The sequence below is a fragment of the Sus scrofa genome, chromosome 9 (assembly GCF_000003025.6).
Source record: "Sus scrofa isolate TJ Tabasco breed Duroc chromosome 9, Sscrofa11.1, whole genome shotgun sequence".
Classification (NCBI taxonomy): Eukaryota; Metazoa; Chordata; class Mammalia; order Artiodactyla; family Suidae; genus Sus; species Sus scrofa.
The window spans coordinates 73,330,241-73,347,297 of NC_010451.4; the positions used below are offsets into that span (position 1 = coordinate 73,330,241).

Consider the following 17,057-nt stretch of genomic DNA (forward strand, 5'->3'; position numbering starts at 1 on the left):
GGCATTCTGTTATGTCTATATAACATATAGATATATGTAGATATAGAAATAGATATATAGCCATTACGTCTATGTAATTCTGATTATGGAATTACTACTGCTTAACATATGCAAATTTCACGAAGTGCATTCAACATACTAAACTTTTTGCTGATGATTTTATACAGCTAAAAATTGCTACTAGTGAGGTGGCATAATTTTCAGCCATAAAGAGGTAAAATAAAAGCAGTAGTGATTAGATAAAACCACCGAACAATGTGAAAAAGAATATTCCACTTTTAAGTGTTATGTTTATTCTATGTATTTGTGGAATGTAAATAATTTTATGCTTACATGAAGATAGAAATGAGACATTAGGGCATGTCTCTTTTGAATTCAAAGTTTTGCATACAAGCCATTTTGCATGATTCTTCCAAAAACAAAACAACCTTTTAATTGTTGTCCTATGTAGCAGTTTAGCCGCCGTATATGTGATGTCACTCCTAACCGCTCAAGTAGATGGCGCCACACATACGACCACCAAGCTGCCACCGACAGCTGTAGTCCGCAGCCAAAACATCGCTGTTCTTTCACTTAATACTTTGAGTGCCTTTCACATGCCAGGCACTGTTCTATGTTCTGAAGATTCAGCAGTAAACAAAACTGGCAAGATCCCTGCCCTCATGGAGCTTACATTCTAGAAGGTTCCATCCACACTATCATGGGGTCCAGAGGGGAAAGCAATCTGATTTGAATGGCCATGTGTTTAAGCAAGTCCTACTTTGATGGAGGACAATCAGCCTCCTTTTGGGTTATAGGTGGTTTGAGACAGAACAAATAGAGTTGTTCTGTGTGGAACTTTTGAGAAATGGTCTGAAGCTACTGAACGTGGGGACTCAGACTCATGCCAATTTTCTGTGGCACCATCCTTAATGATGATGTCTATATTAGAATTATTTGTAGTTTTCAGTTTTATACTTTTCTTATACAGTTCTTATAACAAAGAATAAAATAGTTAATAAAAACTGTCAGCCTTGCTTCTTCCAGGTAGGATCGGGGGCTTTGTTGATATTCTATATACTTCTACCTAAGCATTCTATCAGCAAAACTGCTATATCATAAATTCAACACAACTAGTGGGATACAGCTAGGTAGGTGACAACAACATAATGCTTCTCAGAAGAAGCTACTTTTTCTGTCTGCATCATTGTTGTCATTGTCATCATCACTAGCATCTTTTGAGCACTATGTGCAAAGCTCTGCTCTAAGCCTATTGTATTACTGTAGATAAGAGAAAGTGAATGGTTTTGGCAAATGTAGAAGAGGCTAATGGAATGTGGTGACCCAAACTAATAGTTTTAAAGATGATTTGGAAATCAGGTTGGTAGAATTCAATAAATACATGTGGTAGTAGTTTTCCACAATGATGTATCTTAAACGTGACATTTTAAAGTAAAATCAAATATCATTAAATTTCTGAGGAGTTTCAATGAGGAGCAAAATGAATGTTTCAGAAGGAAACTGATGTAACAGAAATTTTTTATGGACAAATCCTCCAAATCAAATATAGAATTCAAATACAAATAAAAGCAAATTTCTATTTGTCATAGTGAAGAGAGCACAAAGCCATTTAAGTACCTTGTGCAGTCATGCTTACTAATAAAAAGATGCCCACAAATCATGACACCTGTCATTAATTCAAGCATATGAATATTTTGAAATATATTAAATACTTCTTTCAATCTTTGAGTTTTAAAACTGTATCAGGTCAAAGTTTTGAAAAGAGTTGGACTTAGTTTTTCAACATACCAAAATTTATGTAATTATATAGCCTTTGTAAAAGAGTAATTGAATAATACTCAAATATGTTATCTAGTAGTTACGTTAGCATTTCTATCAATGTCTAATTATGCTTTATGAAATAAAATTTAGAAATATTCTCATTTGTAGATCACATAGCATTCTCATTTGAAATAGCAATGATATCAATATGAATAGAATATACCACTATTTCTGCATCTATAGAATGACATAAGGCTTATACATTTACATACAAAATAAAATATTCCAGTCGTTTCTACAATATTCTTGTTTAAAATTTCCAATAGTATGAAGGTAGCTGCATTTCCAAATACTGGATTACTTTTAGCGAATTGTACTGTTTATCTAAAAGATTAAAATAACATGACAGTCTTACATAACAAATAAACTATACTCAAACAGGTACAAAAGAGCTTCATTAACAATTATTTCCATTAACTTGTTGATGTATAACATCACGAAATGTAAATTCACTTAAGTTAACATTTTGGAGTATTAGTAATAGTTTTCCTTGTATGATGTATAGGAGAGATTCACAAATATTGAGAAAATTATAATTTGGCATCTGGAGAGCAATGCCTACCCTTGCCCAATCATACTCATTCATACTATTTCAGTATTTTTGATTAGAAGAGCTTAGAATAACTGTTTCACTTACATTCAGAAAGATGAAGAGGGTCAAGCACCAGCGTGTAAGTGTGAACCTCATTTTTGATTTTTGAAGATGATCTTGTCAGTCCTAAAATACATAAAACAAAGACATCTAAATTAATATAGCTCTAGTATTGACTATGGACTTTTCGTGCCTTTCTATTTGACTTGAAGATCAAGGTCCAAGATGTCCTAAATAAAGTCCATGTAAGTAAGAACAGTTAAGCTTGTGAGCCAAGTGCAGCTGCTATTCCATTGCCCTCCCTCTCGGCCAGGAAAAGATTGTTTTCTGATTGTGGGCTACAGTCCTCCCCTTTAATTCTGGCATGCCCCCCCTTCACATATCAGGACTGAAATACATGACTCTAAAAAATTAAGCACAATCACTGTGGACTTCAAATTAACACATGGCATCAATAGAACCGCTAAAAACTTCAATGGAAACATGCATAAAAAAGTCACCTCAATAGACATGAATAAAATCTGTGCTATGTAAAAGGTTAATAGCCATGCCTTCTGGGTAATCAAAAGGCCAATTGTTCTTAAAGTGGTCTTATTTAGAGCCTTCAGCATTTTTCTTTCCTATACAATTCTTCAAACTTCAAGTTGCTATTAAGTATAAATTTCTTCCACCGCAAAGCTTGTGTATGCCGTCTAACAGCTCACCATTGCTACTCAAAAGCACAATGGCCAGAAACAAGCTGCTGTGTCACAGTTTGACTCTGCAAATAATTTTACACAAGGTAATAAAGGTGTGAAAACTTTTTACATTTTAAAATGTTTTATTACAGTTGATTTACAATGTGCCAATTTCTGCTGTACAGCAAAGTGACCCAGTCACACACATATATACATTCCCTTCCTTCTATCATCTGTCATCATGGTCTATCCCAAGAGACTGGACTTAGTTCCCTGTGCTATACAGCAGGACCTCATTGTCTACCCATTCTAAATGTAATAGTTTGTATCTACTAATCCCAAACTCCCAGTCTATCCCACCTCCTCCTCCCCCAAGGAGTGAAAACTCTTAAAAAATTATTAGTTTTTCAATCAGTGGGACCTGTAGATTTTACATATTGCTAGGTTTGTGCCTGTTGGGCTGCATCCTGCAACCTTGAGACCAAAGAAGGAGCCTGGAGACAGTGGAGGAAACATCAGTGGTTTACTGGACAGGGGTGCTTTAGCAAAAGGTCCTGGAGAGATACCCCACCATTTAAGAGCAGACAGCAGCCAGAACATGGCAGCAATCTTGACTACTTGGGGGAGAAGGAGGCTGCCATTTACAGAGGAAATTGACATCAGGTTGGCTCAGTTACCAGGGAAACCAGAAGTTGGGGCAGGGAGCAAACACATAGGCAGTTAATAATTAGGCCCTATAATTAAGAGGACAGGATAGTCAAGTAAGAGAAGCAAGGACTGGTTGAGCAGGGGATGTACAAGGAGCAAAAGAACATCCATCTTGAATGGCTTGACCATACACGCCACCTCTACATGCCCTGCAGGACTCTTACATTCTTGGTCCTGCCCCTCTTCCGTGACAACACCATGCTTCCAGGTGCATTGCAAGCAAACAGTACCCATGCAATACAGACAACAGCAGCTAGAGTATCAAGAGTCAAAGAGACGGGCAAACTTTGGGGTGAGCGGCTTATTTAGATCCATTTTTCATGGAAGTCCGGATGAGGATGCCAACATCATCTTGCTACCGGGACCCAGTCATCACGCTAATTTCGCAGGGAGACCACAATTGTCACTCAGTCCACAGATTCTTTCCACTCAAATTACGGAGGGAATATAAAATATTTAATAGGCACAATACAGGGAAGATTGTGACCATTATGCAAAGCACAAGCAGTACCTGTATTTTGAGATAACACTACCCCTGGGATTCTTATCCTAGCCTGTGGTGCCATCCCACCTGTCCATCCTCAGTCCCTACAGCCAGCAAAGAATCCTGGAGTGGCAGTATAAGAGACCACAGGGTTAATACAACAGGGCCTTTCCCCATTAGAGGGTCTGGACTAGTTACCTTAGTAGTCTTAGGTAGGGCTGAGTAGGAGACAGGTGAAACCTCTAAGTCCCTTTCTTGTCTTTTTTTTTTTTGTTGTTGTTGTTGTTGTTATTGTTGCTATTTCTTGGGCCGCTCCCGCGGCATATGGAGGTTCCCAGGCTAGGGGTTGAATCGGAGCTGTAGCCACCGGCCTGTAGCCACCGGCCTACGCCAGAGCCACAGCAACGCGGAATCCGAGCCGCGTCTGCAACCTACACCACAGCTCACGGCAACGCCGGATCGTTAACCCACTGAGCAAGGGCAGGGATCGAACCCGCAACCTCATGGTTCCTAGTTGGATTCGTTAACCACTGCGCCACGACGGGAACTCCTCTAAGTCCCTTTCTAATCCTATTCCCCACAAAGCATCAAGCCCAAACCGCCAGGGACTTACTTGCCTGTCTCAGGACCATTTTATAGTATGTTCCCCTGGAGGTAGATATTGTGATAAGGGCAAAACCGAGTTATTGTCCTGACTGATAGATGCAGTGGTCCTTAGGTAGTCAACAATTGAACTCAGCTTGTGTTGATGAGTTGCCTCAGGGTTAATATGGCATAAGCACTGGTACTGCTGCTCCTGGGACATGGCCATGAGTGGAGAGAGCAGGTTTTCCATCTCAATTGTTAATTAGTCCATTAATTAGCCCAGCAGCAGCGGGGCTGTAAGACAGGTAGAGGTACCAGTGTATAGCATCTTTATCAGTCCATTCCTAAACTTCATGGTCAGTAAAGTGGGGGTTTTTGCATTTCCTGGCAATTTAGGTGGGCCTTTTAAATATCTTCCACCTATTTTAATGCTTAGTAGGTTAGATATACTCATTGGCCCATCACATGTTATCACTGCTCTGCCCCCTTGCATAGCTGGGACCAGAAGCCCAAGGCCATTTTGCCATTGCCACCGGCCCCAACCAAACCCTTCTGGGTTAACTGGCCATGTCCAATTCACAAGCCTGTCCTTGACTTAATATCCCTAAAGCCTTTGTCTGTAATTGTCCAGGGATGGTGGGACGGGGCTTGTCCTACCTGACCAGACAATACCCAAGGATTTGATAGGAAATTCCCCAGCCATCCTTGTGCAGTCAGATGAGCCACAAACTACTACTTTTAAACTGGAAAGAGGCTCTGAAGTGAACAAGATATCAGCAGTGTAACAAAAGGAAAAGACATCTCTTATGGCAGTCAGCTGCCACAGGGCCCCACAGGCTTGTGGACGGACTCCTTGGGGTTACCTCCTACCCCAGCTTTCCATACCTTGTCCTTATTTTCTAATATCCCGGCACTCACAGGAGTTTTCTCAGCTTTCTGGCTTCTTACCCGTTGTTGGACTACACCCTGCAGGCGTGCAAACCTTGTAGTTGCCCAGCCTTGGGACCGAAGACTTAGAGACAGCAACAGACACATCAGTGGCTTATTGGACAGGGGCTCCTAAACCAAAGAGCAGAATCAACAGCGCACTGTTTACCACAGGCAGCATCCCTACGATGGGGGCACAGGAGGCTACCATTTATAGGAGGAACTGACGTCACTGGCTCGGATACTAGGGAAACCAGCAGCTGGGGCAGGGGGCAAGCACGTAGGCAGGCAGTTACTAATGAGGCCCTATAATTAAGAGGATTGGAGAGGCATGTGAGAGAAGCAGGACCTGGTCGAGCAGGGGGATGTACAGAGAGCAAGAGACCAGCCATCTTGAATGGCCTGCTATGCTTCTTCTCAAAAGAGTAAACTGCATTTAATTTACATATCTGTATGCCAGGAAATTGAGAATATAAGGTAGAAGTTTCAAGTGTCATCTTACATGCTGATTATTATCATTGTTTCTGATTTACCTCCAGTCTGACAGCAAGTTAAAAACACATACATACATGTTTTAAGAGCTAAGGCATTACAAGGAATGCACATATGGGTGAGCCGGATGAGATATGGTTCCATTAGAAGAAACTGAGCGTGGTGGGGAGGGGGAAGAGAGTAGTATGAATGATATAAGACATGTGCTAAAAGAGCTACAATGCAGACTGGGTTAAAGTGCGACAAAATGGTACACATACGGAGCTTCATAAAAGATCATTTCTGATTGGGGATGAGGGAAGGATTTGTATTCTGACCTGAAATTTGAAAACCAAATAGGGTTTTGAAAAACAAAAACCCAAACAGGCAGAGAAAGCAGATTTAAACAAGACATAGAGACAGAAAAATTTAGGGGTAGCTAAAGAATAAAGAATGTAATAATTTAATTCAGCTGGAGTTTGAGCTTCTGAGGAAGTGAAAATAAGGCCAGATAAAAGTAGGTTTTGAGTGCCTAGAAAATTTATTACCCAGACCACCCTTTTAGCACTTTGTGTGTCTGCCACACATTTTTTATCTATGTATATACATGGTCTAACAACCGAGCCTGATCCTAAACCCCTTTCAGGTATGGATAATGTTTTAATGTATGTATCTCTGGAACTTCACATAATCACTTAACATGTAGTAATGATGATTTGTAGTCTAATGAATTTGATGAAGCATAGAACTCCTCTAAATGAATTATTTTTCCTTTCAAACTCCTTGCATTCCCATGAAAGTGACATAATTATCCATGAGTTACCCAAACAAGAAACAAGGGATGGTCCTTGATTTCATGCATTTCCTTGTGCCCAACATCCAGTGCCCATGACTCCCATAAACTCTGTTCACTGGTCTCCACCACCATAGTCAGACCCTAGCAACAGCCTCACACCAGTTTCCAAACTGCAAGTCTCAATCATTACAACCCATTTTCTATACCCAAATGAGTTGTAACTGTATCCTCCTTCAGTGATTCCCTACAAATTGTAAGTAAATGCATAAAACCCTTGGCTAGGAATGCAGTTATACAGGCACCCCTCTTTAGTAACAAGCACCAATATGATCAGAGAGAGAAATAAAGAGAAACTAAAGTTGTCTCCTAAATTGCTATCTGAGGCATAAAGACAGATAATGAAGGAATTCAGGGAGGGGAAGTAGGTAGAAGAGGAGGAGCTTTTAATTTGACTTCTCCCTTAATTGGGAATATTACTACCCGGGTATTGGATGAGACTTATTTCCTGGTGTAAAAGGTAAAACTTTTGAAGTGTTCACATACCTGTGAAACTGACACAGTATTCCTTAACTAGATCCTACTTTTTAAGAAGGAAATCATAGACATACAGTGAATTTCTAAGAGGCGGCAGCATATGATAGTCTACGATTTTGTTCCTGAGAGAAGTAGGGTGTATGGAATATTACATGTGTAAGAATTAAAACCAGATCTGTGCTTCACGAGTCCTGATCATTAATTCCAAATGTGAGAGCTAAAGCACAGTGAGAAGCCAGGTTCTCTATGAAAGCTAATATGGGGTGATAGGCTGTTAATTGGCTTGTTCTATCTCTGTATGGATTTGATATCACTTGATCTTTTATAAAGTTGCTCAGTTTTGACTTAACAGGATCATTACAATGAGGATGATTAGAAGCTGTAGACTTGTCCCCCTGAATGTGAATGAAGCTACATAGTCAATTTGTCACAGGAAAGGGGAGTCCCATGATTTCAAAGTCCTGTATACTACTTTTACACTTGTATCATGAACAACTAAGGTGAATGAAAACAGTATGAAAATTGATCTGAGAGTGAACATTTGCAAATGATGAAAGGGTTTAGTCTTGCATTATTTTGAACTCTTAATGAAGTCCTCATGTGCAACTTGAGAGTAGATCTGGGCTGTACTGCCCCTGCCTCTAGCCAGAAAATTTCAACTGTAATTGTCCAGGGTTAAACAGTATCTTGTGGATGTGCTTGTCTTTGAGAAAAGTATTTCATGGTGATTTGTGATGAGGGGAGAAACAATATGCAGGCTGAGCTGTGAAGAAAGCTTGGGCTTTATGAATTTAAGGGAGAAAAGCAAGGCAAAAAAGGTAGAACCAGAATAAGGAATGTCAGTGAATGAAAGTTGTGTTGCTTTCTCTTTATTTGCCTAAAACATTGCAGTTATAGGCAAATGTTGCAGATTTATCAGTATTTATTTTATTGGAATAGAAATTGTAGGACTTTGCCACAGCTTGTCTGGATAACTGCAACTCTAATAAATAGATGATTAAGTTGATGGTTTGTTTTAAAAGTCTACTTTAAAAAATATTGATATGTGAAAAGTATCCTTCTCTCTTACTCAGGAGATTTCCTGAGAGGCACTCATTGGCCGATAACAAGTTATAAGCTCTTCAAGTCAAACTCTAAAACATTCAGGTAGAATTCAATGTCATATACAAATCAAACCATTCAATAAATACCCAGTTCAATGTCTCTTAATTACCTTCAGGAATAACAGAATCCCAAACTCCCAAACAGATGGTTCTGATCTCAAGGATATCGTAGGGTAAAAGGGTAGAAGGCGCTTAGCCCTGAATAAAATGGGTTAAATAACCTGTGATGTTATTCAAAATATTTAACAATTGTTGCTACTTAAAACATCTACCAATCAGAACAACTGCTGGCTGTTAACCGCAAGGGCTGTTACACCAATGCTCCCCAGGTGTAAACCAGCCCTGTTCTCCACTTTTCTCCTCTCTCCTGTAACCTTGCTACTCATCACTGTGCATGTATCTCTGTACATTTGTGTTTGCAGAAATAGAGGTGGGTTGGAATGAGACAGAGGGCACCATGTAACACATTTTTTTTTAGTTTTAAAATTTTTAATTTCTCTAATTCTAGTCATTAAGAATATTTTTCTTTTTATTTTTAATTAGAAATTTTATATACTTTTAAAAGGTTACTTTCCATTCACAGTTGTTGCAAATGTTGGCTGTATCCCCCAGGTTGTACAATACAGCAGAGCACTTTTTGTATTTGTAAATGTACTCATTAAATATTTATAAAGTCAGAGGCATGTCTTGATCTTCTGAGTTGTTATGCACTACAGAGGATGCCTGAGTGGGAGTTACCCTGATGTACCCATGGTTCCCAGTCCTCTCACCATTTCTGAGATTCCACACAAAGGTGTTTTATCTAGAACCTTACAAGGGACAAGCTTGCCCCTGTATTTCCAATCCCAGTAGAATATATTTCCTAGTAGAGAAGAGCATCACCAAATGTAATTTAATCATTACAAAGCTTTCCTTTTCTTCTGAAATTATTTAAATTTCCATTTCCCTGAAATTTGAGCATCTTGGAAATGATCCTTTTTGCATGGCTGTGTGAGCAGCTCAAAAGTTTCTGTAAAATTAGCTGGATTCCCTTGGAAAAAAAAATGGAGAGATTAATGGACTTGGAGAGGAGACTTGTGGCTGCCTGATGGGAGGGGGAGGGAGTGGGAGGGATCGGGAGCTTGGGCTTATCAAACACAACTTAGAATAGATTTACAAGGAGATCCAGCTGAATAGCATTGAGAACTATGTCTAGATACTCATGTTGCAACAGAACAAAGGGTGGGGGAGAAAATGTAATTGTAATGTATACATGTAAGGATAACCTGACCCCCTTGCTGTACAGTGGGAAAATAAAAAAAATTAAAAAAAATGGAGAGATTAAGCAGGATTAATGACATCGGGGAGGGCCCGCCAAGCTGGATCCCTAAATGTCAGCCATGATGATGTAGACAGTTTCCATAACAGCAGTTGTTTCCCACATGGCCCTAACAGCTAATGTTCAAGGCTCTGATCTAAAGGCCATTTATTTAAACTGATGGTGTCCAAGTCAATGTCAATGTGGCAATCTAACATTTCAGGTGAAAAAAACATTCTGCAACCTGCTTTATTAAAGAAAGCTTAGTCTTTGTGAGGATCTTGCTTATGACTTGCTTTGCCAGTTCACTTAAAAAAATTAAGTATATAAAGAAGTTATGGTACATAAAAAAAGACTTATCTAATCATCAACTTAATTAGGAACACCAAGGAAGTCATTTTAATAAATGCGGTCTGGTTTAGGGATGTAGGTTCTGGGTTTTATTCAGTGTTGCTAATGGGAATGTTCCCTGTGGTGTAGCTTTGGAGCACAGAAAAAGTAAACTGTAGAGAGGAGGAGGGAAAGTTATGTTCATCTCACCTTAATTGTTTGGTGCTGTTTTCAATCTGTCTTCTAGTAACTGGAAGTATAATTAAAAAAATGTTTGACAATAATTTCCCAAAAGGAATACTCTCCAAATTAAAAGAAGGCACTTAAACCAATGGAAGTGCCATTTCAGTGAGGACCATTCTCTATAATTAAAGCTTTGTTCATGGTACCAATAGCAAGTTGCAATAAAAAAAATGAGTTAGTACTAAATTAGCAATACATTTAAGACAGAATGTCTGATAGTCTTTCTAATCACATCTCTTAAGAGTGCCCTGATGGTGATTAGGTGTTAAAAATATATTTCATAAATATAATTACTATAAAAGGAAATGAATCTCAACGGCTAATGAAAAATAGTCATAATCCACCAACAAAAACAGTTCCTAATAACACAAACAAAGGCAGAAAACGTTCAGTGATATTATAGAAAATGGCCCAGGTTTTCTATTTTAGTTCTTATCACTGTTTTGCTTTTTTGGAAATTCCTACCAGCTAGGGGAAAAAACCCAACAAGTTCTTAGGTTTCACATTTGCCTTTCTTAGTATACACTATCATTCTAACATTATTTAAATGTAGCTAAGAATAGTTAAATTTTGCAGCATCTGTGCTTGAAATAAAGGCAACCCTTGATTGCAAAATAATAGACTATAAGGTAGTTACAATATTTTACCTCAGCTATATCTGGTACTCAAAGAATGGCAGCAGGAATTCTTTTTTTCTTTTTTTAGGGCTGAACCTGTGGCATATGGAGTTCGCAGCCTAGGGGTCTCATCAGGGCTACAGCTGCCGGCCTACGCCACAGCCACAGCAATGCCAGATCCAAGCCGTGTCTGCGACCTACACCAGAGCTCATGGCAACGTCGGATCTCCAACCCACTGAGCGAGGTCAGGGATCAAATTCACAACCTCATGGTTCCTAATTGGACTTGTTTCCACAGCGCCATGACAGGAACTCCAGGAATTCTTTAACTACATATTATTTTCTCTGTTTAGCAATGTTTTGTCTTTTTCCCACTGCAAGTGAAATCTGTGATCTTTCATCTTGGGCAGACACTCAGAGAGTATTTGGAAATAAGATAGCCTTCTATGTCTATACCATAGTCTTTAAGTTTTAAGACCTAAGAGAGATAAATGCTTATGCTTGTGATACACTGTTGACAAAAAAAAAAAAAAAAAAAAAAAAAAATGCTGCGTTGGCAACTCTATGCAAATTACACCCATGTTATATTTTGAAATGGTATTTTTTATTTTTATTTTTAGCATGACAGTTCTCAGGAAGAGACAGGTGTAATATAAGCTGCCTCAAAATTAATTAATCAAATCAGAACCCTCAACAACAACAAAAAATCTACATTAAAATTTGGGCAAAGAACTTGAATAGAAATGTCTCTAAAGAAGAGATACAAATGGCCAATAAGCTTAAGAAAAGATGCTCAACATCGCTAATCATAAGAGAAATATGAATCAAAACCATACCTTAGTGGGAAGATGTGGGGTGGGGGTTGTTACTGCTCAGTGGGTATGAGTTTCAGTTTTGCAGGATGAAAAAAGTTCTGGAGTGGTGACGGTCGAGTGACAAAGTGAATGTACTTAAGGCCGCTGAATCGTATGCTTAAAAGTGGTTAAGACGGCAAACTTTATGTTACAAGTATTCTATCACAATGAAAAATAAGACAAGAAAGACACTAGGGAAAAATCTCTAAATGGCTGGAATCATTTAGAGTTCATCAATGACACGGTGGGAGAGGATAAAGTAGCCGACAGGGGTAGGGCTGAGGGGAAATAACTTGAGTGGGAGTCTGGAGATGTGGATTCAGTTTGCAGCCTCGCTCTTAGCTAATCATAGGAATTTTGGCAAGATGTGGACTACAGATGTGGAAAAGAAAGGCTACTATAAGCTCTCTAACCTTCAGTCACTCTATAATTCAATGAAGATGGAGGATGTTGAATAGAGAATGGAGTGTTAAGCACGACAACAATCAGTATTCAGGGAGGAAAGAAGGAAGAAACAGAAGGGACTTTCCTGTGGGAGAAAACTGCTGACAGGTCACTCCTGTGTTCTAAACTGTAGTCAGGATCTCAGGACCCAGAGGATATGCTGTGTACTCTTCTGTCTATGGGGCAAGATCCCTTCTCCCCCTCTGAATGGCAGTGTGCCAAATGACAAAAATCCCATTTAATAACACTGTTGAGAGAGGGGCACATACCTTATTTCATTTGAGAAATGCCTGGAAAGCAAGAATATCACTGAGAACATCCATTCCTAGACAGCTCCAGAGTGTGGTCAAGAAGTAGAAGTCATTGCATCAGGGAGATTCACTATTTTAATAGCTCCTCTTTTCCTTGTGGACATTGTCTGCACAATTCCATGTGAAAGAGCAATAAGAACAAGCTGCCTTGAGCTACCAGAAGAAAACAGAGTGCTGTGCCATTAAAATGCTTCACTAGGGTGGTTTTGCCCAGGTAATGAGCATATCAGTGGTGACTACTGAAAGCATCATTAAAAAGCAAAAAGGAAAAAGCATAAAACAAAATTGGATCATAAATTAAGGCAAACACATAATAAGATTTTCAAAGGAAATAAGTTAAATAGCCAGAGGTCACAAATGAACTACTAACAATTATTACAGATGTATTGCCTGGGTGGGAACCAAATGATGGTGAAATATTGGTGAAACATTATGGTGAAACATTACGTTTTTGTCACAACTAAAGTTTCCTATATTAAATCTTTGATCTCTTACTCAGGGGTGTATAAGATCTGGAGAGTCTCAGCTTTCTAGCTTACTTTCCTAAGCAGCAATTTCCCCAGAAAGTGGCTAATAATGAGAAAAGAAATAAAGTCCCAAAGAGCCAAATTAGGGTAAGTTTAGTGAAAATGAAGAGTAAGCAGCCTTAGTGCAATTAGAAGGCAGCATTACATTCCCTTGTTGAACACACACACACACACACACACACACACACACAAACACACACACAGAGTAAACATACCAATGAAGTAAGGAAGTTGTAAAAAGGGGACACATTAAACTGTTCTGTCAGTTAAAACCTGACTGAGAAAACATTAGCATAACAGGAGCATTTCAAAAGGGCAACAAGCTGGCAGGGCAATGAAATGCTGGGAGGGCAGTGATCCAGAATTGAAAGGGGCAGAGGGAATGACCAGGTAAGGCAGGCCCTGTGTGCTCTTAACGCTGGGCTTCTTGAGACAGGCTCCAAGTTGAATCAGGTCTTAAGAAAGAACTATGGAAAAAGAGAACAGAAGAAACCACCCTACAGCCTGGAATCAGGCTGATGAAGTCTGCATTCTTTTGTGCAGTTGTTCACATGGACTAGATGAAGACGACTTCCTCTTCTCCATTTTTATCTGTGAAGAATCAATGTTTCAAATTTCCCCAAACCTCAAATCTACAATATGTCGTTGGATACTCTCAGAGAACCTTATGGAAGCATAGATACTAAGTACAATGAAAACCTCTATTGCTGTTTGGTATATATAACCAAAGAAATTTAGTTAATAGACTTGGCGGGGGGGTGAGTTAAAGGAAAATATATTTTCCAGTTGGATATACTACACTTTCAGAAGTGTGGCCAACAGAAGGCATGAGAATTCACCAAAGAGGGTGGGCTTTTTCAACAAATACATTTTCAACTAAAGTGTTAAATGCAATTTAATTGCATTTAAAACTTAATTCTGCTTCTATTGACATTACATTCTCATGTAACCATAAACAAAATGAAAGCCATGACTGTAAATAGTAGTCGAATGGTCTAGTGAGTAGGGCCATTGGAATATTTTTAATTAACCCTGATTAAAAATGAAAGTCTAGGGCATCACAGGTAAAGTGTTGCTTTTGTAAATACCTATTTGTATGATAATAGTTGTGTGCCTGGAGTGGTGCTTAGGCTATATTAATTTTCTCCCAACAACCCTAGGAGAGAAGGACTGCAGGTGAGAAAATGGCAGAGCAGGGATTCAATATCAGCTCTCTAACTTCATGTAGTCCATGTACTTATTGACTGAGCTGTTATATCTGCCTAATTGTACTTTCTGGCTTAAGAATTGGGGATCTGGATTCCTCTCTCCTACTCCCTTGTTCAAAATTAAACTAGGTACTCAGAGCAAAAAACAAACAAAGAAACAAAACAAAAAAAACTGGCTAAGACTTCTCACTATTCACAAAATGATTAACATACCTATGTACACAGCAATCAGGCACATTTTTGGAATTAATTTCAAATAGAGTATACTTATATTATGCCAAAATAGGTGCCAGAAGAGATTGAATCAATTAATGAAATGAAAATTTCAGGCAAAAAGGAATTAGGTGTGTGGTCCTCATATATTCAGTTTATGCTTAACTTGAGTGGCAAAGGAATTTAAAAGTCACTTGTCCCATCTATTTCTGCCTTTCATTGCATGTGTGTGCACAAATGTACATACTTTACATACATACTCTTTTCTGGAGTGGATGGAAAAATATTAGTTCATGCAAAGAATAAAATTATGGACAGTGATTATAGATATTGAGCATAAACATTGATGCTACCAAAAAAAAAAAAAGGTTTTTAGCTTTGTGACTTCATTTGCAGATTAATAACATTAGATATTTTTCCACACAGATCTTTAAGTTTTAGGTACACCATAATTATGGAGTGTAGCATTTTGATAAATAGGTGGCAAGACATATAATATGATCCAAGGTTTTCATTTTGATAGGATATAGAAAAATTTTACACATGTATTTCTTTAGGAATGTACTTTAGAATTCAAGTTAGTTTTCAAGGACTCTTCAGCTGGGGTTTGACTTAAGGGCTATTCAATTAATGATACTTGAATCAAGGACTCTGTTCCAGCTACACTTTAAATTCAAGAGTATGCTTAAAATTCTAAAAATATTTTACAAATAATTCTCAAATAAATTAATAGAACTTTGAAAAGTGGGAGAACAAGGACTTAGACCATCTACATGTTTAGTGGTTAGAAAGGCTGAATTAATAAAGATGTCCTTCCTTTGGGACCTACACAACAAACTAAGTTTGACATTACATTGGAAGGCTTAGAGAGATTTTTTATTTTGTCTTTTTTGCTATCTTTATGCACTCATTTAAGTTATTACATGTAATGTGAGAGATAGTTCCTAAATAAGATGATAAAGTGGTCCCTTGTGTCAGCACCTAAACTAGTAATTGAAAGTCAAAGAAGTTTAAATGTACTAAATTATGTTGATATTTGTTCAACTATATCAGCAACAGAAAGGCTGATAAAAGTGAAATATTTTCCAAAACAAGATGTCAATATAGTTTCAAAAATAAAACAATGAAACTAAGATCTTCCATCGTGAAATCAAATTAAAAAATTTAAAATGTTTTAAAGTTTCTGGTTATTTTTGCATCAATCACAACAGAAAATATTATTCCTATTGGGTTTAAAGTTTGTCAATGATTCCTATCTCTTAACATTCAGATAGATATTCTTTAATATTCTAAATTAATGAGAGATTTGCTAACATGACTTTACATAATAACTTTCTAGGGGGTTTGGTTTATGAACTGGCTCATTCATAATGGAAATAAAGCCAATAAGATTCTACTTCTCTCTCAATAAATAGAAAGAAAAAACTAGTGATATTAAAAAGAAGTCTCAATGTTTTTCAGCTATACACCCCCACAATGTTTCTGAATGGAGATGAAATTGTTCATTATATATGTTGACATATACATGTATATATGTACACATATACATATATATTTTTATGACAAATGTGTCTCACATATAACCAGATATACATTGTGCCAAGGAATGGGCTGGCATTAGAAATGCAAGTGTGAGTGAGAAAGGCACAAGCAATTTCCTCTCAGAGCTACATTCTATATAAAAATACAGGGAAGAAAAGTGGAATTTGCAAAATATGTGCTTGGTAGAAGAAAGTTCTAGGCTCCAATTAGTTGCCTACTCTACTCAGCTGCCCAGGAAAAATTTACTTCCCCAAATCTCTTAAATTGTCCCCAATAATATTGGTTTTTAGACAGGAAACGAATAAGTCTTATCTTGCACATTACTGAAAATCTAACTGGTGTAGTCATTCTCTCAAGAGGTGCTGGCAACTCATAGACTCAAGTTATTAGAAATATGACATTGTTATCTGGGAAAAAGAAGATCCTAATAGTGTATTTAAGAGCCAACAGACTTCCTAACCTGATATCATATAAATAAACAGATGCTCTAGGTCTTTTTGAACCTTTTAGTACATATGACAAAAACAAAACAAAATGAAAAAACTTTCAAGACAACTCAGCAAAAAATTTCAATTTAGAATCAATCTAAAACTTTTGAGGTCAACTGCTTTCAAAGCAGAAACTAGTGCTATTTTCTTTCTAAAGACTTTGTCCAAAACAACATTTGGAATACTTAGATTTGGAGATTAACTTTCTGCCAAATATATGTTTCCAGTTTATTTCTTCAATGAAAATCATTCTATCAAGTGAATTTTATTTAATCCAGGAACAAT

General features: G+C 37.8%; 1 protein-coding gene and 1 non-coding gene across 5 annotated transcripts in view; both read right to left on the reverse strand.

Annotated features, from left to right (window-relative positions):
• The window catches only part of CALCR (calcitonin receptor), a 123,643-nt gene that overhangs the window by 50,367 nt on the left and 56,219 nt on the right, over nt 1-17,057 (reverse strand). For 2 of the 4 annotated variants that reach the window (XM_021102242.1, NM_214354.2), the window contains one exon: nt 2,459-2,539. In XM_021102242.1, coding sequence (XP_020957901.1) covers nt 2,459-2,509 — 51 coding nt within the window. In that variant the 5' untranslated portion in view covers nt 2,510-2,539. Of the gene's footprint in view, nt 1-2,458; nt 2,540-5,752; nt 9,775-17,057 lie in introns of those variants that run through there. The other 2 variants (XM_021102245.1, XM_021102244.1) reach the window with 2 other exon arrangements.
• Nucleotides 450-530, reverse strand: MIR489 (microRNA 489). The gene has a single exon (NR_128436.1). It is a non-coding gene; the product is annotated as a microRNA 489 (primary transcript).